A 21,432-nucleotide genomic window follows, 5' to 3' on the forward strand; every position below is an offset into this window, starting at 1 on the left:
GAAGGCGTCAACATTGTAAAAGGCGCCCACAGGCACCAACTGGAAGAGGACGAGCGAATGGAGGGGGATCCTATGTCGTTAGCGGGCCGAAAAGAAAGACTGTTGGAGCTGGACGTGCAGGAGGAAACAAAAAAAAATAATGCGTTGTTGAAGACATCGGAAGAACAGACGGATGCAAACAAGTCAAACATCGAGCGGTGGTCACGGAGCAAACGCGCGCCTTCGCGTATGGACGTGCCGGCGAACAATTAATCCCATCTTGATCATCCTGGTAGCTCCCAGACGTCTTTTCTCCCCTTCACCCTCCTAACAGACCATCTCCCATGATCGCTCCTGGACTCCCCTCATCCCTCACTTCATCCCCCTGATTCGTATCTCAGCTTCTTCTCATTTCCCTCCTACCAGAGCCTTCTGAAGACTTCGTTCCCTACCCGGCAACGCCGTCGCAAGGTCGCCAGTCAGCGAAAACCGGGCCTTAGCTCCTCAGCCGGTCACAACATGGCTGAAGAAATCGTCATCGACAAGGATGCCTTCTTCAATCGGCTGTCGAGCTTCTATTCGGCATGGAAGGCGGACAAACGATCCAGTCACGGCGTTTTCGGTGGTGTTGGATCCATCGTCATTCTGATGGGCAAAACCGACGAGGCAAACAGCTTCCAGAAAAATAATGCGATGCACGTATGTGTCATCCCCCGTCAACTTACATGTCGCATGCTGATTCCAACTGCGCGCTTAGTTCTGGCTACTTGGCTATGAGTTCCCGGCCACCCTCCTCGTGTTCACCACCGAGACAATGTACGTCGTGACGACTGCGAAGAAAGGTAATATAAATCGCATATCATCTCTTTTCATCGAGCACGACTCTGATTGCATGCAGCCAAACATCTCGAACCTCTCAAGGGTGGGAAAATTCCGGTGGAGATCCTCGTCACCACCAAAGACCAGGAGGAGAAGGCAAAGATCTTCGAAAAGTGCCTGGAAATCATCAAAAGTTCCGGTGTAAGTGCTCGAAAATCCCGGTGTACTATACTGGTCGCTAATTATCTACCATAAAAGCCCAAGGTTGGCCTCCTCCCTAAAGACACCACGACCGGTCCCTTCGCAGAGGAGTGGAAGCGTGCCTTCGGAAACATCTCGCAGGAAATTGAGGAAGTCGACATCGCCCCTGCTCTGTCGTCGGCCGCATTCTCCATAAAGGACACAGATGAACTGGTGAGTCCATGGGTCCACGGCAATAAACAGCCTAGGATAATGACTGAATGAAAAAGGTATCGATTCGGAACGCATCCAGAGCTTGCAGCGGTTTGATGTCCGAGTATTTCGTTGATGAAATGTCTCGTCTTCTTGACGAAGAAAAGCAAATGACCCATAAAACGCTTTCCATGCGGATCGACGCAAAGATCGACGACGAGAGGTTTTTCAAAAAGCTGGCGAAGCTCCCTGCTGAATTCGACCCCCGACAGATCGACTGGGCCTATGGACCCGTCATTCAGAGTGGCGGAAAGTACGATCTCAAACTCACTGCTCAGCCTGATAACAACAACCTTCAGCCTGGCATCATCATCGCCGGTTTTGGAATCCGGTACAAAACATACAGTTCGATGATCGCGCGCACTTACCTGGTCGACCCAAGCAAATCCCAGGAAGCAAACTATGCTTTCCTGTTGAACCTGCACGAGACGGTCATCAAGGACGTTCGCGACGGTACAGTAGCCAAGGATTTATTCAACAAGGCGATCGGCCTAGTCCGGTCCAAGAAACCAGAGTTGGAGTCCTCCTTCGTTAAAAGCGTTGGTGCCGGCATCGGAATCGAACTGCGCGACTCCAATATGGTGCTCAATCACAAGAACAATCGCGTGCTGAAAAGTGGTATGACGCTCTCAATCACTGTCGGACTGGCTGGTGTCGAAGACCCCGACTCCAAGGACAAGAAGAACGCCGTGTACTCGATGGTCATCACTGATACCGTCCGCGTTGGCGATCAGGGTCCGCATGTGTTCACTAAAGATGCTGGGATCGACATGGACTCGGTATCGTTCTACTTTGGCGATGAGGAAGAGCCCCAGAAGCCTGCCAAGGAAAAGAAAGAAGTGAAGTCCAGCGCGATCGCCAGCCGAAATGTCACGCGGACAAAGCTTCGAGCGGAGCGGCCTACCCAGGTCAATGAGGGTGCTGAGGCCCGGCGCCGTGAACACCAGAAGGAACTGGCTACCAAGAAGACAAAAGAAGGTCTCGACCGGTTTGCTGGAACCACGGGTGACGAAAATGGGGTTGCCCAGAAGAAATTTAAGCGCTTCGAGTCCTACAAGAGAGACAACCAGCTTCCAACTAGGGTCAAGGACTTGTCTATCTATGTTGATCACAAAGCATCAACCGTGATCGTGCCGATCATGGGTCGACCGGTGCCTTTCCATATCAACACGATCAAGAACGCCAGCAAAAGCGACGAGGGAGAATACGCTTACCTGCGAATCAACTTCCTCTCGCCCGGACAAGGCGTGGGTCGCAAGGACGACCAGCCCTTTGAAGACCTCTCTGCCCATTTCTTGCGCAACCTGACTCTGCGTTCCAAGGATAACAACCGACTGGCGCAGGTTGCGCAGGACATCACCGAGCTCCGAAAGAACGCCCTACGACGTGAGCAGGAGAAGAAGGAAATGGAAGATGTGGTTGAGCAAGATAAGCTCGTCGAAATCCGGAGTATGTACCGTCATATGCCCTCCTGCGTACATGAACTGACCAGGCCATAGATCGACGCCCGGTGAAACTGCCCGACGTTTATCTTCGGCCTCCATTGGATGGAAAGCGCGTGCCCGGTGAAGTCGAGATCCATCAAAATGGTCTTCGATACATGTCTCCCTTCCGGAATGAGCACGTCGATGTTCTCTTCAGCAACGTCAAGCATCTCTTCTTCCAACCTTGCGCTCATGAACTGATCGTCCTGATCCACGTGCACCTGAAGACGCCCATCATGATTGGAAAGCGGAAGACAAGAGATGTGCAATTCTACCGAGAAGCGACTGAGATGCAGTTTGATGAAACCGGAAACCGCCGGCGCAAGCACCGCTACGGAGACGAAGAGGAGTTCGAAGCGGAGCAGGAAGAGAGACGCCGGAGGGCTGCATTGGACCGCGAGTTCAAGGCCTTTGCTGAGAAGATCGCCGACGCCGGCAAAGACGAGGGCGTGGACGTTGATATTCCATTCCGAGAGATCGGGTTCACGGGTGTTCCCAACCGCTCGAACGTCTTGATTCAGCCCACCACCGACGCTCTCGTTCAGCTGACGGAGCCTCCTTTCCTCGTGATTACGCTGAATGAGATTGAAATCGCTCATCTTGAGAGAGTCCAGGTACGTATAGCCAGGCCACCGCTCCCCCCGACAACCACTGACAGTTTCTAGTTTGGACTGAAAAACTTCGATCTCGTTTTCGTCCTGAAGGACTTCCATCGGCCTCCTGTGCACGTCAACACGATCCCCGTTGAGGCGTTGGAGGGCGTGAAGGACTGGCTCGATTCAGTCGACATCGCGTTTACGGAAGGTCCATTGAACCTCAACTGGACGACCATCATGAAGACCGTGGTTAGCGATCCGTACGGCTTCTTCGCGGACGGAGGATGGTCTTTCCTAGCTGCGGAGTCCGACTCTGAAGGCGGCTCGGAGGAGGAAGAAGAGTCTGCCTTTGAATTGTCTGAATCCGAGTTGGCGGCTGCGGACGAGAGCTCCGAAGAGGACAGCGAATTCGACGACGACGCGAGCGCGGACGCGAGCGAGGACTTCAGCGCCGACGAGGAAAGCGGCGAGGACTGGGATGAGCTCGAGAAGAAGGCCAAAAAGAAGGACAAAGAGGGCGGCCTGGACGATGAGGATCGCGGGAAGAAGCGCAAGCGGTGATCGAAGCATGGCCGCGGCGCACTGCACTCTGCAAGCAAGTCTGTCTGTCCTGTTTATTAACGCCGCAAGTTTCACGTCGTTCGACCTGCGTATTGATCTTGAATCTGAAATAACCTGTTGTAATGTCTCTATTATCCAATGCATTAAGACCCCTCTAAAACAGCTATCTATAGGGGCCGTCCAAATGCAGACCAAGTAATACGTGTGATATTTTATAAAGTACCCGTAGAATATAGTTCTATACAATGTAAGGATACGAACAATTAGCATACCATCCAGCTTCAAAGTAGTTATAGTTAGTACTACTACTAAATGCGCTTCTACTAATTCCGCTAAAGACGAAGTAGCGAGTAATGAGAGGGTGACAATAAATATCAGTATTGACGGTGATAGTCTTAATTCTAGGCTAAGCATAAGAATCGATTCTTGGGAACGATGTAGTATTAAGCCAGTATAGATTTGTTGTTTATAGATTCGGAACGGCAACTAACCACAAAGCGGCAACTCAAACACAAGGTACCGCTAGAATCGAGCTTGATCACATCACCCTCTAGCCATTGATAAACCTCTAGCTCCGTCAGACCGGTGGTGGTGTCCCCTGTTGCCGAACAAAGCCAAGCGGCTCAGAACCCTCGACATGGCAAACGGGAAGAGATGGTATCGACGGCAACAGCAGCAGAGTACAGGCCATCCCGCCGGAAGATGTTTCGCTACTATGTTCTACGGAAGGGAAATCTGCTGTCTCCGAGGCCATGAATAGAGACACTTGGGCTTATGGGTCCGAAAAAATTGGTCTATAAATCAATTGGTCTGCATGTTGACGGCCGCATCTATATACCAGTTAACAACTCCTCCATCCAACGCCAACCCACCATCCACACACCCTTACTTCCCCTCCCGCATCGCCCCCCACATATACCGCATCCTCTCCAGCTGGCCCGGCGTAAACGCCTCGTAACAATCATCCGACGAATAATCCATGTAGTTATGGATCGAGTCCTCCCCCGGCAGCTCCGGACACGAGTTCTTCTGCCCGGGACACCCCTCCGTGGACGACCCCTGCTGCGGCGTATCGGCGATGTAATCACCGTCGGCGCCTTCCTGGCACGAGTCGCCCTCAAACACATGCAGCAGCCCGTTCCAGTGGCCGATCTCGTGGATCGCCGTGCCGCCGCGGCTGTAGTGCGGGATCGGCCCGCCGGGCATCGTGTGGCCCAGGATGTCGCACCCGTCCTTGACGTACGCCGCGCGGGGACTGCTCGCGTTGACCCCCGGGTCGGGCAGGCTGCAGAAGCCGAGCACCTTCTCGCCCGCCGCGGCGGCGGCGGCGGCGCCCCGCGCCGCCCCGCTGCCCGAGTGCTCCAGGTCCGTGTGGAAGTACACGTTCAGCGTCCGGTAGGAGCCTCTGCGGAGCGCCGTCTTCATGCCCAGCTCGTCGGTGTTGCGGGCCCAGCTCTCGTTGACGTGTCGCGTGACGCCCTGCAGCCGGTACGAGATCTGGGCGCCCTGGTAGGCGTTCTGCAGGGCGGAGAGCTGGCCCTTGATCATTTCGTCGGTGACGAGGCCGGCGTTGGCCGGCGTGCTCACGATGTGGAACCAGGTGTCGATCTCGATCGGGGTCTCGATCTTGCGGCTTTCGGTGCTGGGGCCTCCTCCTCCTCCTCCTCCGGGGCGGCCGCCGTCTTCGGACGCTTGGTGCTGCAGTTTCTGGTACTCGGCTTTCAGGAGGGCGTTGGGCGGGCCCGTGGCGCAGAATCCGCGGGTTTGGACGGAGTGTGCGGGAAGACTGCCTAGGGCAACGAGCAGGAGTGCCGTCAAAGTTGATGCGTTGACCATGGTGGGCGGGGGGGCTTTGTGGCGACGGCGTGCCTGCTTGGCCGGGGTGAAGCTAATATAGTAAGAGTAAGTAAGCGTGACGAATATGTTGCTCGCGGCTACATTGGTTGGAATCATGCGGGATCGTTGGAATGTTGGAGAGTAGGCCACAGGCATGCTGCGCCAAGGGATGGATGACAAGAAAAATCACCAGCGGCAACAATGCTGGAATGTCAATCTTGTCGGAGGAAAACTACGCAATACTCCCAGCGCAGGAAAGTTTACGCAGGCAGCTCACGCGTGTTCAAGACAGAAAGGAAAAGTTAGAGAAATAGTGACTTCATTCAGACCATGCAGAACTCCAGACAACGAACGCCAGCATTCACAAATAAACCAGGAACGAAGATCGGCCCTCAAGGGTCATAAAACCAGCAGACCCCCACGCCTGGGGATCACCGGACGGATAATATACAGGAAAGAAAGCGAACAGGGGGGTTCAGGGGGCATGTGACCCAAACCGACCATCCCTTCCAGTTGCAACGGCCGTGCTCTCTTGCTCGGTGTTCCAGGTCAAGTAGGTATGGTCTCCGAGTTTTCTGCGTCGTGTCAGTTTGGTTGTTTCAGCCTGGACGGGTCAAAAAGGCGCCTTACCTGGGACGGATCAGATGCGCGAGGGTGAAGAGCGCCCCCAGAAGAACGCAGATACCACCGACGACCACATACGCAATTCCCATGAACGGGTTCTGGCCGCCGACGACGGTGCGCGTAGACAGAAGGATGGACTTGGTTCCGCTGTATTCCGTCACGGGGAAGCCTAAAGTAGTCAGTTAGCCGAGATTAGTCCAGCTAGATGTATGCACAGGCGCAGCGCCACATACGGTCGAGGATATCAAGCCGGTAGATTCCTTTCGACATCTTCGCGGTGTCATTCCGGCGAGACAGCTTGCTGAACGTCGGCAGCGCGGCCGTCCTCATCCAAACCATCAGCTCCTCGTCCTCGTTCAGATTGGGGATCCCATCGGCGTATCCGTTCGGATAGCGCTCGGCCCAGTTCGGCGGAGGGACGACCTGATCCTTGGTGTATTGCGTTTTCTTGAAGAGGACCTTGTCGCTGGACCAGGCGATGCTCTTATTGGTCATGAAGTACGGCTCCGCGTTGTCCGCGTTCAGCAGCTGCGGACTGCTGATGGTGTCGTTGAAGATCGAGTTCGCGATCAGGCCGCAAGGGTAGTAGGCCTTTCCGGATGACGGGTCAATCGCGAGCGGATCGCAGGAGCCCCCTCTGATGGTGTTGTTGTCGAGCGGCTTCCCCTTCAGCTGTTCGATATCCAGAGACTTGACATATCGGCGGTGGTTTTGGTAGAAGTTGGTGAGGCGGTAGTACATGAAAACGGGCGGGCCCATGTCCTCGGGGATTTTGAAGGTAAGGCGACAGGTCGTGCCGTTGTCCGACTGGATGCGCTGCCAGGTGGGAGTGTAGTCCATATCGGTGGACTTGAAAGACATGGAGACTTGGTCTGAGATGCCGACGGCGGGTTCTGGGGATAAGGGAGCCTTGTCCTTGCATTCCGAATAGTCTATGATGATTTCTTGAACCTGTTGCGCGACGGGTGAGGCGTGGTTAGCCGGGTAGGGGAAGGGAGCAGGTCGATGTCGCATACTGATGCGCTAGCCCATAATAAGAGGCCACCGATGGGGGCAAAAATGACTCCGACGATGAAGAAGAGCGGGAGGACGCTCTTTGGGGTGAGAATGGGCCTGCGAGTGTTAGGAGATGGGGAGTTCCCTGGCGGCGCAGAAGACTTACTGCCAGGCTTTCAGGCGCTGCTGCCGGAAGGCCGTGTCTGGGGAGTCAGTACCCGGGAAGAAAGTAGCGAGAGCATACCAAGGACTGAGGATACTCACTGGCGGGCCGTCTGCTCTTTGGCTTTTTATCGGCATCGACGTCTGCTCGGTGCTCCTGTTCGCCAAAGGATTCGGTACGGGCCACCTCCGTCTGGGACATTGTGTCGACGATGATCACCCCAGGGGGATGTATCTCAGTGTAGATGGACGAGGCGACGAGCGATCATGCACGGAACAGAGGGGATCGAGAGTTGAGAGTGGATGGGGTGAGAGGTTGTCGAGAAGAGAAAAATGATGGATGATTGAGGTGGCGCGGATGGGATGAGCCGGGGAGGTTGCGTAAGTTGGCCGGTTCCGCCTGATGCAAATGGATGCAAACTCCTCCGTCCGTCCATGGAAAATCCGCCCCACTGCAGACCCTGACTTTCATTTACTCCTGGTTGGGCGTGTTGATTCCATTTAAGGTTGTCTCCTGGAGTATACAGCTGCATACGAGATTCGCTCAGGGACAGGCTTCCTTCCCAGTGGACTACGGGTACTAATAGATCCAAGCAATGATCATTGTTCAGCAAAGCTAACTAGCCGACATAATTGTCTTCCATTCTAATGGGAACACCGTCAAGCACGACGGTCCGAGCCAATCGACCCAAAAGCAATACAAGCAACGCAACCAAAGGGGTATGGGTATGGGTATGGGTATGAGTAGAAGCCAGTGCACAACCTCCCCACGCCGATGTCTTGCCGGCGGCGTGGGCGAGAAAACACCAAAACCAAAGGCCAAAACGCCGGTCGCATGAGTGAGGAGGGAAAAAAAGAGGGAAGAAGGAAAGGTCACTACATCCAACATAGTCCAGCTATGCGCAGCGACCGTCAAAGCACGACATAAGCCCCGTGTGGATCATGATCCGAGCGAAAGTCTCAAAAAGCAACTGCGTTAATATATACCCGGCGCAAACCGAGGCGCCTTTGCTCCTCTACCTCGATCAACAGATATCTTACTGATCGGTTTACTTCAGATATTGTTGGAAATGCACGGGCCGGAACCAGCCCACGCGATCATAGGCGGTCCACAACTTGCTTGCTTTGTTAACGTCAATCTTGCAGGCTTGCTGGGCGTCGGTCTTGCGGAACTCCTTGTTCACGTTCAATGCTTTGACGCGAGCTTCGAAGATCCGACGCTTGCTGCAGAGGTATGTGGCGCACGAGAGTCTCAGCGTGGCCGCCAGCCCGAGTTCGGCGGCACTCAGCAGATCGCGATCCGGATCGTTGCTGAGATCGAGCATCTGGCCTTTCCAGTCGGCCTTGAGGGCCTTGGCATTGTTTCCAAGGGTGTCTAGTGGGGGGCAATAATCCTTGATGGAGTGATAGTCCGTGTCATCACGGTTGGTACCTATGGCCCGAGGCGGCTTGCTACTCGGCGGGGGAGGTAAGTCAAACGAATCCAGATTTCTCTGTCGGGGCGTAGATCTCGGGGTGCGTTTGACCCGGGGGGTCCGCTGCACCCGCGGCTGGGGGGCCACCGGTCTCTTGGACGGGGCGGGAGCGATCTTCTTGAGCTTCTGCTCGGATTCATACGGAGGACGGTTCATCATGGCCAGCTGGCGCTCCAGGGTCTCACGTTCCTCCCGGGCCCAGGCGCCGGGGTTGCGATTATACTGCTGGGAAACGATGGAGACACAGGACAGCGCGAGGCGGTATTCGTCGCGCGTTGGCTTATTGACCTTATTTTCAAGCCTTGCCATATGGGAACTGATGTGGTTATCGACCAGGGCCTCGGCGGCGGATGGGAGCATGGGACCGAACAACGGTTGGTCGGTGGCGACCTCATTCACCGACTCATGCCGGGGAAAGAGCACCGGATCTCTCGAGGAGGCCCCGACGGCGTCTCTCTCCAGCGGATCAGAGGCACTGGACTTGCGCTTCTTCGTCCCCGTGTAGGGGGTGACGGGTGGCGACGGCAAGTCCATCTCGGACTGGGTTCGTTTCCGATCGATGGAGATGGGGGGAAGTGCATTGTTCATGTGATGGTCCAGCGAAGGATTCTGTTGGGGGTCACGGGGGGAAAACGAGGAGTGAAAGGTTTCGTAGGGTTTGGATTCTGGGGGCGACATCAGGCTGGAAACGGAGGGCAGACGATTCATCTTGCTCTCGTTCCGGGGATGAAAGACGGAAGCTGGCGCAAAGGAGGCCATTCCGAGAGATGATAGAGGAGATTGGATTGGGGAGAATGCGAGAGGAGCGAGGGGGAGGGGATTAGGGGATGGAATGTTCGGACCAAGATATAGTATTAATATACCTGGAGGGTCTGCCTAGAAGGCAACAGGATGACGGGGGGGAGGGAGGCAATGTAGAGAGTGTATGGAAGTGAATGGAACTGGGCCTTGGTAGAAGCACCGCCCACGTGAAGATGATTTGTCAGGGCTGCTTTGTCTCTGGTGGCAAGAGGCAGCGATGACATGGAATTCGCTCGGGGATAAGAACTCAATGCCCGAGATGAGTCAGTGTGTGTACGGGGAGTACGGAGGAGTACAGAAGAAGGGGAGGAGGAGAGAAAGGAAGGGGAGAGGAGAGGGGGCGTCTATTAAAAGACGAGATGAGATTGAAGATGAGTCAATGCGCAGCGAGAGGGATGTTGGGTGTTGAACGAGGCCTCCAGGGCATTGGATTGTTCACAAGACTGCGGGGTTTTGGCGCGTGGCAGTAACAGGCTGGCGCTTCAGGCGGTGCATTCGCTCTATCGATCCCATTGAGGATATAAAATCAAAACGATGTCCCACAGTCAAGTCTATTAATCATGCAGAATAAACCAACAATCCGGGTCCCTATCATACCGGATACCTGAAAGAGTCCTCCGAGTTCGTACTGTCAACACCACATGACGACAGAGCGGGGGCGAGGCGGTGATGAGGGGGTGCCGACCCGCCAATGAGCGGGCCGACCGCCGCCAAGTTAGGCTGATACGCCGGATAAGAGTCAGATCATCTGTACCTTGGGCCCACCATCCTCTCCCTTCACGCCCACCTGATGTTATCCCAACACCCTTTCTCCTGTCCATTCGCTGTTGTTCAATCCATTCAGGAAATCTTCTCCATCGAATGATCGTCCTCAATTGTTCCCTCTCCATGAATCACCTCGATAGTCCCTCTCCACCCCTCAAGACCGAAGAGTCACCGCGCTCAGACCGCAGCCTGGGCTAATGTCTGTCATCCATTGGAGTCAATGCTGACCCTTACAGCGAACCCGTCGCGACAAATTGATTGGCCGGAGCCACCAGGATGACGTCGTCCCGGCTCTCTGCCTAGCCACAGTCCATGTGAGGACGTGAATCCGAGCATTCTTCAATCCGTGGACTCAATTGACGTCGCTTCCCGTCAGGATGACCAACAATTCCGATCATCCTGCCCCGTCAATGACAATGTGCCATGACCATGGGCTGTTCGCTGACTGACCAGGGCCTGCTGACAGGCTGAACCTTGTCATCTGTCCTGCCGCCTGGGGCGTCTGACCTGGTCTCATTGATCTAGTGAATATACCCTGTCGACGCCATTGGACAACTGCAGGGGCAGCCGCGATGGCTGTACACTGAACAATAGTTCTCCACTGCGGGAATAACCACACTGGTCGACTCTGTCGGTCCTTGAAGACATTGATTGATATTCTTCTTAGCTTGGTTGGGCTTTTTTTTTCTACGCTTTCTATAACTGGAAATATCCAATCCCAAACTATAAGATATTTCGCAGTCAAGCCATGCCAAATTTATCAATGGACATTTCACCTATCCTTGCCAATGCGTAAAATGGCTCAGAGGCCAAACACGTGATTCGTCGCCATCTGGAATTGACTTCGACACTCTAGATACCTACTGCCGCCGCGTATATCCCAACCGCGTGTCCTCCCCCCAGAGCGATGGATGTTGTGTACCTTTCCCGCATGTACTTTCATATGGAATACTTCTCAATTTCTCGTGGACTACCGTAGAGTCAATTCCTCATCCCCTCGACAACGGTATGGTTATGCAAACCAATCAGGCTGCACATAATAATAGCCTTTGCTCTGCCAACCGTACCCTATGCCCGGTTATGGACAAAGTATACAGACTCTCATCATCATTCACTCCCGGGTGGCGCCTGCCCTAAACTGGCAGGGGGTTGCCACTTCGACAACAACATAAACATGATGAGGTTTGACAACCTCCCCTTCTACGCATCCCCGAGAGGAACAGAACGTGACACCATGATTCCCGCGCACCCGTCTGTCATGGACTTGGTGTCTAGCGCTCTAAGTGGGAACGCGATTGTGTTCATCAACTGGTGTTTTGCGTTGATTGCTATCATAGCTTCCCTGCGTTCAACATGGAACATGCTGTACAGCTACGCGAAGGAAGCCTGCCTGACGACTGTCTACATCAGGGAAGAAGACCCCCTATACCATGACGTGATTCTCTGGATGAACGACCATGTATTCCGACATCAGCATTTCCGGTCAGTCATGGCAGTCACCAACAACAAAGTTGACAGGCGCAAGCGCCGTAACTTCATGAGACTCATGGCCGGGAGTGCCGCAGCATTTGATTTCAATGACGAGGAACCGCTCAGCGACCCATCAACTGACAGCGATCCCTCGATAATGCTCCAACCATTCCAAGGCTCGCGTCTCTTCAGTTACAACCGCACATGGATCTTGTTCAGTCATGCACCCCCTAGTCGTCATGGCAGCATGCCTTCGCCCCAAGGGGACGATAGACCGCCCTTGAAACTGCAAAGTCTCAGCATATGCCTCGACACTCTTCGCGATTTTCTCTCCGAATCGTTCAGATACAGCCGCAAGCTTTCCGCGTCAACCATCACCGTTTACCGCCCCCTCGCTAGTCCGCACGAGTTTGCTCGCTGGGCGCGAGTGACCTCACGGCCAATCCGGGATATGTCCACCGTCATCCTCAACCCCCAAAAGAAGGATACCATCCTGCACGACATCACCGAGTACCTCCTGCCAAGGACGAGACAATGGTATGCCAACCACGGCATCCCGTATCGCCGGGGGTATCTGTTCTCTGGCCCCCCGGGAACAGGCAAGACCAGTCTCGCATCCGCAATCGCTGGCGCGTTTGGCTTGGACATTTACGTCCTCAGTCTGCAAGACCGCGAGATTACCGAGTCGCATTTCACCCGCCTATTCTCGGACGTTCCCTCTCAGTGCGTCGTCCTCTTGGAAGATATCGATGTTGCTGGAGTGACTCTGGCAAGGAGTGCCCGTCCGGAAAAGGGAAACATCCTTGTCCCAAAGCTACAGACCGCAGCTGAAGCCAATGGGCCCAGCGCATCCAACCTGTCACCTACGGCTATCTCCTTTTCTAACTTTTTGAACGCGATGGAAGGTAGCGCAGGAGAGGCAAACAGGTCGAGGGTATCCAACACGTCAGCCACAGCTATCTCTCTTTCGGGCCTATTGAACGCAATCGACGGTGTCTCGTCTCATGAAGGCCGAATCTTGATTATGACAACAAATGTGCCGCACCTTTTGGACCGAGCGCTCATCCGGCCTGGTCGGGTTGACTTGCATATTCAGTTCGAGCTGCCGTCTCGCGAAGAGCTGCAGGGGTTGTTCCTAAGCATTTTCAGCGACGTGACTACAGAGTCAGAGGCAGGAGGAGATGAAAATCCGGAAAAAATCTCCCTGGAGGACCTTTCCGTGCAGTTTGCCGAGAACTTGCCGGAGAGACGGTTCAGCATAGCCGATGTTCAGGGTTTTCTTTTGCGGTACAAGAAGCGTCCAGTAGAGGCATGCGCCAAGGTCATAGACTGGATTGAGGAAATGGTACATGATGGAGACTCTGAAAGATCTGTTGCATAGACTTTGGAACTGGTTGGAACGCCTCTGTGACATGGAAAATTAAAAACTACCTAGGTAGAGGACAGGATAGAAACCGCGCAACCTCTAATCATACCCTCGCTCATAAAGGCTGTCTCAATGTCATACCCTTCTCTTAACGACTCCTGCTGAACCGTAGATGTTGCTTCAATTGGCCTAGTCATGGCATATTAATCGTGCCTAGATGTGAGTAGTTTCCAATGAATGTAGGCCACCCATTTCCCCGAAATCAACATCATCCCAACACTCACCCGCTATACACCAGACTGCTGAGCGATTACGCTACACGCATTAATGTTGTTACAACCCTCAATATGGGTGTAAGTTCCACCTGATAGTCAAAAAGTTTCACTTAAAGTACCAAGCGAGTGATGGATATGTCCGCTAGTCCCAGTAGGGGCTGCCTACGACAAGGATTAGTTGAAAAGACAGAAACAGCGCATGGAAAGTCATTTACACTGAAGAGTAACCTATATTGGTTTGTCACTAGGGATTGGTAGATTAATGGTACGCTGGTACATTGGTAGCTCATCGCGTTCGATCCCTACAGTAGCCTTGCAGGATTTTAGAACCATTGTCGGTACGACATTGTCCTCGCTACACTTTATTGCTCCCCACAATAAGAATCAGCAACATTCACGCTTGTCTCCCAGGCAAGATAGTTGTCAGTCGCAGAATATATTGCATAGTCCGGGTTGCTTTCGTGAACAAAGTACGACCAGTTAGATCTAGTCTCATTGCGAGCGGATCGAGCCCCTCTGCCTCTTGCTCACCAAAGGCCGCGGGCAAGACCGGTGTACTTTATGAACTCTCAAAGCATAGGTGAGTTCCATTGGAATGCTCTAAACGTAGAATACTCAACAGTTAAGTACGACTTTAAAGTCTACAGTTTCTGAGCTCTATCTATTACGCAGCGTCCATAAGGTAAACCTGAAAATATGATCTTACTTCCATGTCCCCTCCTCAACCGCCCATGGCCCATCCGGCACATTGTCCGCCCAATCCCCCCTAGGAGGCCTCCAAAGCAACAATATCGCTGGCGGACGACACTCATGCACCAGTCTCGACCACTCTTCACTTGGATTCCTCTTCTCCAAATCAACATGCAAACTAACCACCCGTCGATACCCGAATTCTTCGTACAGCCACCGTCCCATCGGACTCCCTTCAATGAAACTTTCGTATCCCAGTTTATCAATCCGCTCATGGCCCCATTGCATGAGGAGTCGGCCTACGCCGCGCCGGCGGTAATCGGGGTGTACGCCCATTGCGTTGACGCCTATATCCCATTATAGTCGGATTAGCAAACAACTTTAATTTATGAAAAAAAGAAAGAAGTATAGCATACCAGCATGTTTCCTCCTGAACCAGGACATTCGGTAAAAAAATACCTGAGACAAGAACGCGCTAGTGTATTCAGCTCGTTCCGAGCCCTCGGGGTACCAAGTACATGGGATCTTCTGCGGGCCATGCGGAAAAGGGTTCTCATGGAAGATGAGCCATTCGCACCCGCCTGCAACGCGGCCTGTAGATTTATCGAGCACGTAGATAAAATGCGACGCTGGGTTCTTTGTGTGCGCTGTCCAACGGATGTCGGTGTCCAGAGCTTTGTCGGCTTCCCTGTCCGAGGCTGTGTGGCCTGTTACGGGGTGGACAGCTGTGAAGATGGGGCTGTGTGGTTATAATTATATTAGCTAGGTTGGAGCTGGTTGGGGTGAGAGGGAATAGTAGGTAGGTAGAACGGTACTTATAGGGCTGGAAATTGGCCGTCCATAGGACATCGACTAGACGGGCGTATTCTTCTTTTGTTTGAATTTCTCGGACTTCGAATTGGGAGTCAGAGTTGGAGTTTGTCATCTTCGATAGTAAGATTAGGGGAAAAGTGCTTGAAAGAAGAGAACGAGCACAATGGAATCTCAAGGCTTACTTTCAGGTTCACACTCCAAGATATAGGCGGGCCAGTTGTGTCTTCGGTCCACCATGATTATAGACATAATTTGGGGGCCAAAAGTAAATTTCATGATTTGGGGGCCGTAAATTATAGACAATTGGACATGATTTTAGTATGGACCCACCTAGTAGAGCCTGGGATTTCCGATTGGACACCTCGTGTGGGATAGATACATAGCTAAGCTCTTCCATACTCTGGTACTATATTCCAGGCTCACAATAGGCCGCCTGCTGCGGGTCCATCCGGAAGTATTGCCGACATGCTCCCTCAGCTGAGGCTTATCTGCCAAATATTGTGCGGGTTCTATTGAAGTAACATCGGAATCATCGAAATGGAGAGCACTAGCGATAAGGGAGGACCAACGGTTTAGTGCTTATAATTTCGGGGCTGTAAATGCCATCAATAAGACATCTATCCAATTACGTATGTATGCTGATGTTAATACTGATTTTATATGGGAAGAGGCCGACTGCTTCATTCCGATTTCGTGGGCTACTACCTAGGAATTGGCCGCAAGTATTTAATCTTAAAGTTTATCACAACATCTTCGTATTTCTCTGACTTCCACGGAATCCATCGAGAGTAGGTTCAGTTTTTAAGACTGGAGAGAACTATTTTCTTGCGGTGAGGTGGAGACATTCCCAGAAGGCTGAGGGAAAGGACATGTAAGGGGATTTTGCAGCTCTCAGCGATGGAATGAAGGGGAGTTTGTGTTATTGCGTGAGTTATGATGGTGAAGTCTTCAGCCAAGCAAGAAATTGGAGAGGACAAGGGGAGAAGCGTAGCAGAGAAAGTGATAAGCGGGCAGGCAAAGAAGGCAAGACGTACACGTGAGATGTTCACCACTTTAAAGGGACAAAGTCCTAGCTAGTCGAGATGAGACTATATTATAGTCAGTTCCTGGGACGATACAGGTCACAAGGCGAGAAGGAAAGATGGGATAATTTTCGTTTATTGCAATTATCTAAGATGGCCAAAGGTTGTGTCTAGTCAAGGCTGCCTGGAAAATCGCATGAGCGATATAGTTGGTAACAGCAACAAGTCTGACCTCATCTACGCAGTATGGGCCGCAACAGGCTATGCTCGGTTGCATTTCCATCTATCTGATCGACGAGCGCCGAGGAATCCTATTTTCCCGTCTTCTTATCGGTCCAATGCCACTTAGTGAGCTATCAGCCAGGTTCTGAGACATGATGAACATGATGTCAGTACCTAGGTAGCATATGTGTGAGCTGATTCCATATCTTATGTCTGTAGAAGATTGTTCGCACCCATAATTTTCCCTTTTCGATGGACTTAGCGAAGTTTAGGGGGACCGTAAATCTACATACATTTCGGGTATACCGACAACGCATATATACTTCAGAAAACGATCGGCGCTGTTTATATTCTTCACAAGAAGAGGCTTGGGATCGCCAAGTAATGGATTAATATAATGTCGCCCAATTCGTATACTTCAAGCACATGCCTTACCTTCTAGCGGTAGCGATTTATGCCACAGGGGAACCTCCTTCTGCCTTCTCTGCGTAGATCCACTCCACTATCCTCACAAGACCGTGCGAGTAGGAAGGTTGCGAAACAAGGTCATGTATGAGGCAAAAATTGCTTCGGCAATCCGAGTGGCGATTTCTAAAAGCCCTAGGCACGTTAATACAATTAATTATACAGTAATTCTCCTGATCTACAGTCCTATCAAAAATGTCTTGATCATTGTTACATTAGGAAAATTCACGACCGCTTATCTACATAAGCGGCAATCGCGTATGTCTCACAGTTTCCATACTCTGGAAGCTGGATCCAGCCCTTACATAGGGAACCTATAGTAGTGTTGAATATTAGCGTATATTTATGCATGTTTTATGCCCAAATAAACCTTACATCATCGCGATGATCACTACTCTATATGCGGCTATGGATTTGAGCATATGCACTTTACCATGTAAAAGATCTCCCGACGTGTTATAATAAGCCTAGTCTTCAAACAGAGCCTGTTCCGACCACGTGATTACTTTAAGCCTGGCATAGTCTCTCTCAGAAAGTAAAGTATGTGCCAAGACTGATACAATTGATGATACCCTACTGCATAAGACACAAAAGCCGAATCTCTTTCCTTTCCGCTGCCAGCGTCTTAGTTCTATTTCGGCCTTCTCGCCATAAAGTACCTACCAGTCGCTCACTAGTGACAGTTCCTAAATTGAAAATGAAAATAGTGGTATTTCCCACAAGAGCTGGTATTCTAGATAACGAAGTTGGACTGTACATGCAGAGCTTTGTCAACGACCCCGAGCCCTCCAAGTTCAACCTTACAATTGGGGCCTGCCGTGACGGATCTGGCAAGCCCTGGGTGCTCCCAGCTGTGAGAGCTGTGACCGCATAGTCAACTCAATGACTTGAACCAACATTTCCTCGATGTACTCCAGGTTTTCTGAAAAACACAGGAGCCGTACTGATGGCCACTTTATAGGTCGAGCAAGCTGTTGGTAAACTATGTGACAACTTTGAGTATCGTATTCCGGTGGACAATTCCTCGCTTACGAGATGCTGCCAAGAACTGCTTTTTGGGGAATCCAATTCATCGGTGCTCAGTAACATCGCATCAGTCCAGACTGTCGACGGAACAGGCGCCATCAGTATTGGTGCTCGCTTCCTCTCAGACACTTTGAAGCCCCAACGGGTCTGGTTTCCCAACCCGACCTGGCATAATCATCACTATATATGGTCTTGTGCCGCGCCTACGGTCAAGTAGGCCACGTATCCGTGCTACATTGCCAGCGAGCATTGCACTGACTACAAAGGTATCCTAGATGTCCTAGCAACACAGGCAGAATGGCATTGTGGTTTTACACGCTTGTGTCCATAACCCCACTGGTTCAGACCTGACACAGTCGCGATGGGCCGGTATTGCCAGCCTGTGCAGAGAAGGACGGCTTTTTCCGTTCTTCGATCTGGCGTACCAAGGCCTTGCATCGGGTGATGTAGACAAGGATGCCATGAGTCCCCATTTGTTTTTACGACTGGGACTAGAGATTGGCGTGGCACAGTCATTCTCGAAGAATTTCGGACTTTATAGCGAGCGAGCGGGTGTTTTTCACCTGCGGACGCTGGTGCCTGGAAGCCTGCAAAAACGCCGGTCAACTGCTGACGCATACTCAAGTCAGCAATATTCTCGCCATACCACCGTACGGTGGCAGTAATCCTCTCAGATGAAGACCTGCGGCAGGAGTGGGAGAACAATCTCCGGGTAATGGCTGGTCGAATGCGGAAGATGAGACGCGTGCTAAGGGTAAAATGATATGCTTACAAAAACGACATTGAATGAGTTGTAAGCAGGATGGATTCACAGCTGGCGGTATATTAATCTCCCATATCACAACGGCCGGCGCTTGTAGTGCACTATTCAAAACTGGAAGCTAGCGGGGATGTATTACGATAAGATCACCAGTGTAAGAGCGTGGAACGAGTGCCAATGGCAGCTAGATAGGAAGCATAAGTGCACGCTGCTTTTTCTGACCCTCTTACTCCCTTAAAAATTAAGAGCAAGGCATCAAGTTCATCGCAAGCAAGGAGCCTAGGTAGATTTAGAAGCATATTTCCGCAGGCACGGATACACGGAAGGTAAGCGGAAGCAAGGGATTTGTATCCCTGTGGATTTTGGGAAACTTCCTAGGATTGCCGATGTGTAGCAAATGCTGCACTACTATTTGGATATTCAGTACCTGCAATCTAGGGGTTATGGTTGAAAACGGCTGGTCATTCCTCAAGACAAATCAATTCTTGACAGGAAATACTCTCTATCTTTGGATCTTTCCGCAGGTTATGTTATTTGTTAAATCAACAGCTGAACTCGATTGATGATTTCCGAAGAACGCAGCCTCTCTCCCATGCTGAAAGCTCGATTGAACTTGACCAAACTATTATGGGCGCTCGGACTCTGTGGCCTGCCAGTGGCGTCCTCCAGTGCAACCATCTCTGACAATTGTACACATGGAGCACATATTCGAGCCTGCTGGGGCAACGGGTTTAATATCTTTACCGACTACAGCAACCCTTCGAATGTTCCTCCTGGCAAGCTTGTTGAGGTGAGCGAGCTTAATGTAGGAAGACGACCTGGTCTAACATTGTCCAATACGCTTCTAGTATGACTTAGTAGTATCCCATCAAAGCATTGCACCCGATGGATACGAGCGGCCAGGGCTAGTGGTGAATGGTTGATTCGCTCAGATAACATCATGAGAGAGTGTGTGTGGCAGCTGACGCAACAACGCAGGCCAATACCCAGGCCCCACCATCGAAGCTAACTGGGGGGACACTTTAAGTAAGTCATTTTACGGCCAGTGTTTACGTTAAAGTGAATTGAGAATGGTATTTCAGGAATTACGGTGCATAATAACTTGACGTGGAATGGGACTAGTATTCACTGGCACGGACTGCATCAGTGGCACGCAAACTGGGTAGATGGTGTACCCGGTGTCACACAATGCCCGATTCCGGTAAGTGTATAGTAGATGGCCGTCTGGTCTACAGCTGCTGATATGTATATGGTAATACCAGCCAGGTCAAAGCCAGGTATACGAGTTCAGAGCCATGCAATACGGGACTACATGGTATCACTCTCACTACGCTGTGCAGTGTGAGTATTCTCGATGCTACGATATTTACCATCATTGCTAATGTGCAGCAGATGGGTATGGACTTTATGGTCAGCCACTTGCCCTTCACTTTTCAGGAGGCGTCACATTCAACTAACGAGCGCATAGGACCTCTGGTTATACACGGACCCTCTAGCGCGAATTACGACTCCGCTCTAGGTCCCTGGTTGCTGGGCGACTATTTCCACACAGACATATTTGGAGCGCAAGAAACCGACGGTGTTGCCAAAGACGACCCGCTCGTTGTTACCTCGACTATCAACGGCAAAGGCGTGTCCAACCGTACGATCGATCACGGCGAGCATTTTGAGGTTATATTCCAAACGGGATGGAAATACAAGATTGGACTCGTTGGCACACAGTCAGCTGTAGCGCACATCTTCTGGATCGATGGGCATAATTTCACGGTAATTCAGGCGGACCTGGTCCCCATTGAGCCTTATATCACCGACACGCTCGTTGTTGCGTTGGGTATGCGTACATCGTCTCCCAGCACTCAGTTTCCGTATTAAAATGGTGCCCAGGACAGCGGTATGAGATTGTCGTCGAAGCAAATGCTGACATTTCGCACGACACCGATTTCTGGATTCACCTAAAGTCTTGTGACGAGACGAAACCAGTACCCCATAGGGTGGGGATTGTTCGCTACGACGCGGGTAGCACCAATTTACCCAACACTTACCCACTGAGCATTCACCGCCAACATCCTATCTGCAAAGATCCAGACCCGACATCACTCGTACCAGTGGTCCGACAGAAAGTAGGAAACCGCGTGAACACGAGGGACCCAGTAGACTACCTGACAGTTGGGAGACAAACATATACAACCCCGGATCTGGAATCCCGATTCTTCAAGTGGATTATGAAAGACAGACCGCAGTTGCTGAACCTGGCTGAACCGAGCCTCAAATCTGTCTCCGAGAACAGCCAAGTCCAATTACGCCCTGAGACTGTTCCGGTGTACCTGGACTTCGACACCGACGAATGGGTGCAATTTGTCATTACAACTAACTACTCACTGAGCATAGTCGATACCCCTCGAGTGGAGTTTCCTTCCTACCATCCAATACACCTACATGGCCACGACTTTGCCATTCTTGCTCAGGGCCACGGGCCATTTACGGAGGATATCGTTCCCAACCTGGACAATCCCCCAAGGAGGGATACTGCAGTCGTTGAAGCTGGCGGCTACCTGTGGATTGCGTTTCAGCTCAATAATCCGGGAGTGTGGCTGCTGCATTGTCACTATCTCCATCATTCTGAGTCGGGGCTCTCATTGCAGTTTATCGAGCAGCGAAGCAAAATCAAGGAACTTATGGATGAGGGAGGAAAATTTGATGAGCTCTCCAATCAATGTGATGTTTGGTCCCGGTGGTCACGGGAGTCAACTGACTTGGATGATACTATGTAGC

The 21,432-nt window shown here is 51.8% G+C and overlaps 8 protein-coding genes across 8 annotated transcripts; 3 read left to right on the plus strand and 5 right to left on the minus strand.

The window, feature by feature from the left end:
• Window positions 1-260: 260 nt before the first annotated feature.
• On the plus strand, window positions 261-4,017 carry spt16 (chromatin-remodeling protein SPT16). Its single transcript, XM_073687792.1, has 7 exons — window positions 261-678; window positions 737-821; window positions 878-999; window positions 1,057-1,212; window positions 1,269-2,700; window positions 2,751-3,349; window positions 3,401-4,017. The coding sequence occupies exons 1-7, from the start codon at window positions 499-501 to the stop codon at window positions 3,890-3,892; spliced, it is 3,066 nt and encodes a 1,021-aa protein (XP_073553200.1). The 5' UTR covers window positions 261-498; the 3' UTR covers window positions 3,893-4,017.
• A 760-nt stretch (window positions 4,018-4,777) lies between these two features.
• On the minus strand, window positions 4,778-5,884 carry BDV59DRAFT_197348 (zinc metalloprotease; the record flags this gene model as incomplete). Its single annotated transcript, XM_073692899.1, has 1 exon — window positions 4,778-5,884. The coding sequence occupies one exon, from the start codon at window positions 5,882-5,884 to the stop codon at window positions 4,778-4,780; it is 1,107 nt and encodes a 368-aa protein (XP_073553201.1).
• Window positions 5,885-5,967: 83 nt separating this feature from the next.
• On the minus strand, window positions 5,968-7,911 carry BDV59DRAFT_166859 (CDC50/LEM3 family protein). Its single transcript, XM_073687793.1, has 6 exons — window positions 7,613-7,911; window positions 7,515-7,551; window positions 7,369-7,465; window positions 6,586-7,303; window positions 6,359-6,521; window positions 5,968-6,303 (listed from the first exon to the last, which is right to left on the minus strand). Exons 1-6 carry the CDS (start codon window positions 7,710-7,712, stop codon window positions 6,204-6,206), a joined length of 1,215 nt encoding a protein of 404 aa, XP_073553202.1. The 5' UTR covers window positions 7,713-7,911; the 3' UTR covers window positions 5,968-6,203.
• Window positions 7,912-8,021: 110 nt separating this feature from the next.
• On the minus strand, window positions 8,022-8,479 carry BDV59DRAFT_4393 (uncharacterized protein). Its single transcript, XM_073696391.1, has 2 exons — window positions 8,142-8,479; window positions 8,022-8,087 (listed from the first exon to the last, which is right to left on the minus strand). Exons 1-2 carry the CDS (start codon window positions 8,397-8,399, stop codon window positions 8,082-8,084), a joined length of 264 nt encoding a protein of 87 aa, XP_073553203.1. The 5' UTR covers window positions 8,400-8,479; the 3' UTR covers window positions 8,022-8,081.
• On the minus strand, window positions 8,480-9,874 carry BDV59DRAFT_4371 (SWIRM domain-containing protein). The gene has a single exon (XM_073696384.1). It carries the CDS (start codon window positions 9,742-9,744, stop codon window positions 8,560-8,562), a length of 1,185 nt encoding a protein of 394 aa, XP_073553204.1. The 5' UTR covers window positions 9,745-9,874; the 3' UTR covers window positions 8,480-8,559.
• A 1,911-nt stretch (window positions 9,875-11,785) lies between these two features.
• Window positions 11,786-13,402, plus strand: BDV59DRAFT_190221 (BCS1 and AAA domain-containing protein; the record flags this gene model as incomplete). Its single annotated transcript, XM_073691730.1, has 1 exon — window positions 11,786-13,402. One exon carries the CDS (start codon window positions 11,786-11,788, stop codon window positions 13,400-13,402), a length of 1,617 nt encoding a protein of 538 aa, XP_073553205.1.
• Window positions 13,403-14,303: 901 nt separating this feature from the next.
• Window positions 14,304-15,329, minus strand: BDV59DRAFT_166865 (GNAT family N-acetyltransferase). Its single transcript, XM_073687794.1, has 3 exons — window positions 15,168-15,329; window positions 14,769-15,091; window positions 14,304-14,699 (listed from the first exon to the last, which is right to left on the minus strand). The coding sequence occupies exons 1-3, from the start codon at window positions 15,275-15,277 to the stop codon at window positions 14,365-14,367; spliced, it is 768 nt and encodes a 255-aa protein (XP_073553206.1). The 5' UTR covers window positions 15,278-15,329; the 3' UTR covers window positions 14,304-14,364.
• A 3,923-nt stretch (window positions 15,330-19,252) lies between these two features.
• On the plus strand, window positions 19,253-21,431 carry BDV59DRAFT_206858 (multicopper oxidase-domain-containing protein; the record flags this gene model as incomplete). The annotated part of the gene is made up of 7 exons (XM_073694874.1): window positions 19,253-19,450; window positions 19,509-19,578; window positions 19,639-19,686; window positions 19,743-19,861; window positions 19,923-19,994; window positions 20,098-20,491; window positions 20,545-21,431. The coding sequence occupies 7 exons, from the start codon at window positions 19,253-19,255 to the stop codon at window positions 21,429-21,431; spliced, it is 1,788 nt and encodes a 595-aa protein (XP_073553207.1).
• Between the last annotated feature and the right edge of the window lies 1 nt (window position 21,432).

This window comes from Aspergillus ambiguus (assembly GCF_047715705.1).
Source record: "Aspergillus ambiguus strain CBS 117.58 unplaced genomic scaffold BDV59scaffold_1, whole genome shotgun sequence".
NCBI lineage: Eukaryota > Fungi > Ascomycota > Eurotiomycetes > Eurotiales > Aspergillaceae > Aspergillus > Aspergillus ambiguus.

Coding starts and splice junctions, on each gene's coding strand:
- BDV59DRAFT_4371 (XM_073696384.1), bottom strand. CDS start 9,744: ATGGCCTCCTTTGCGCCAGCTTCCGTCTTTCATCCCCGGAACGAGAGC.
- spt16 (XM_073687792.1), top strand. CDS start 499: ATGGCTGAAGAAATCGTCATCGACAAGGATGCCTTCTTCAATCGGCTG. Junction 679..736: donor AGAAAAATAATGCGATGCAC/GTATGTGTCATC, acceptor CTGCGCGCTTAG/TTCTGGCTACTTGGCTATGA. Junction 2,701..2,750: donor TAAGCTCGTCGAAATCCGGA/GTATGTACCGTC, acceptor ACCAGGCCATAG/ATCGACGCCCGGTGAAACTG.
- BDV59DRAFT_4393 (XM_073696391.1), bottom strand. CDS start 8,399: ATGTTGGATGTAGTGACCTTTCCTTCTTCCCTCTTTTTTTCCCTCCTC.
- BDV59DRAFT_166859 (XM_073687793.1), bottom strand. CDS start 7,712: ATGTCCCAGACGGAGGTGGCCCGTACCGAATCCTTTGGCGAACAGGAG. Junction 7,552..7,612: donor AAAGAGCAGACGGCCCGCCA/GTGAGTATCCTC, acceptor CTGACTCCCCAG/ACACGGCCTTCCGGCAGCAG. Junction 7,466..7,514: donor CAGCGCCTGAAAGCCTGGCA/GTAAGTCTTCTG, acceptor TAACACTCGCAG/GCCCATTCTCACCCCAAAGA.
- BDV59DRAFT_166865 (XM_073687794.1), bottom strand. CDS start 15,277: ATGACAAACTCCAACTCTGACTCCCAATTCGAAGTCCGAGAAATTCAA. Junction 15,092..15,167: donor GCCAATTTCCAGCCCTATAA/GTACCGTTCTAC, acceptor ATAACCACACAG/CCCCATCTTCACAGCTGTCC. Junction 14,700..14,768: donor GTTCAGGAGGAAACATGCTG/GTATGCTATACT, acceptor AATGGGATATAG/GCGTCAACGCAATGGGCGTA.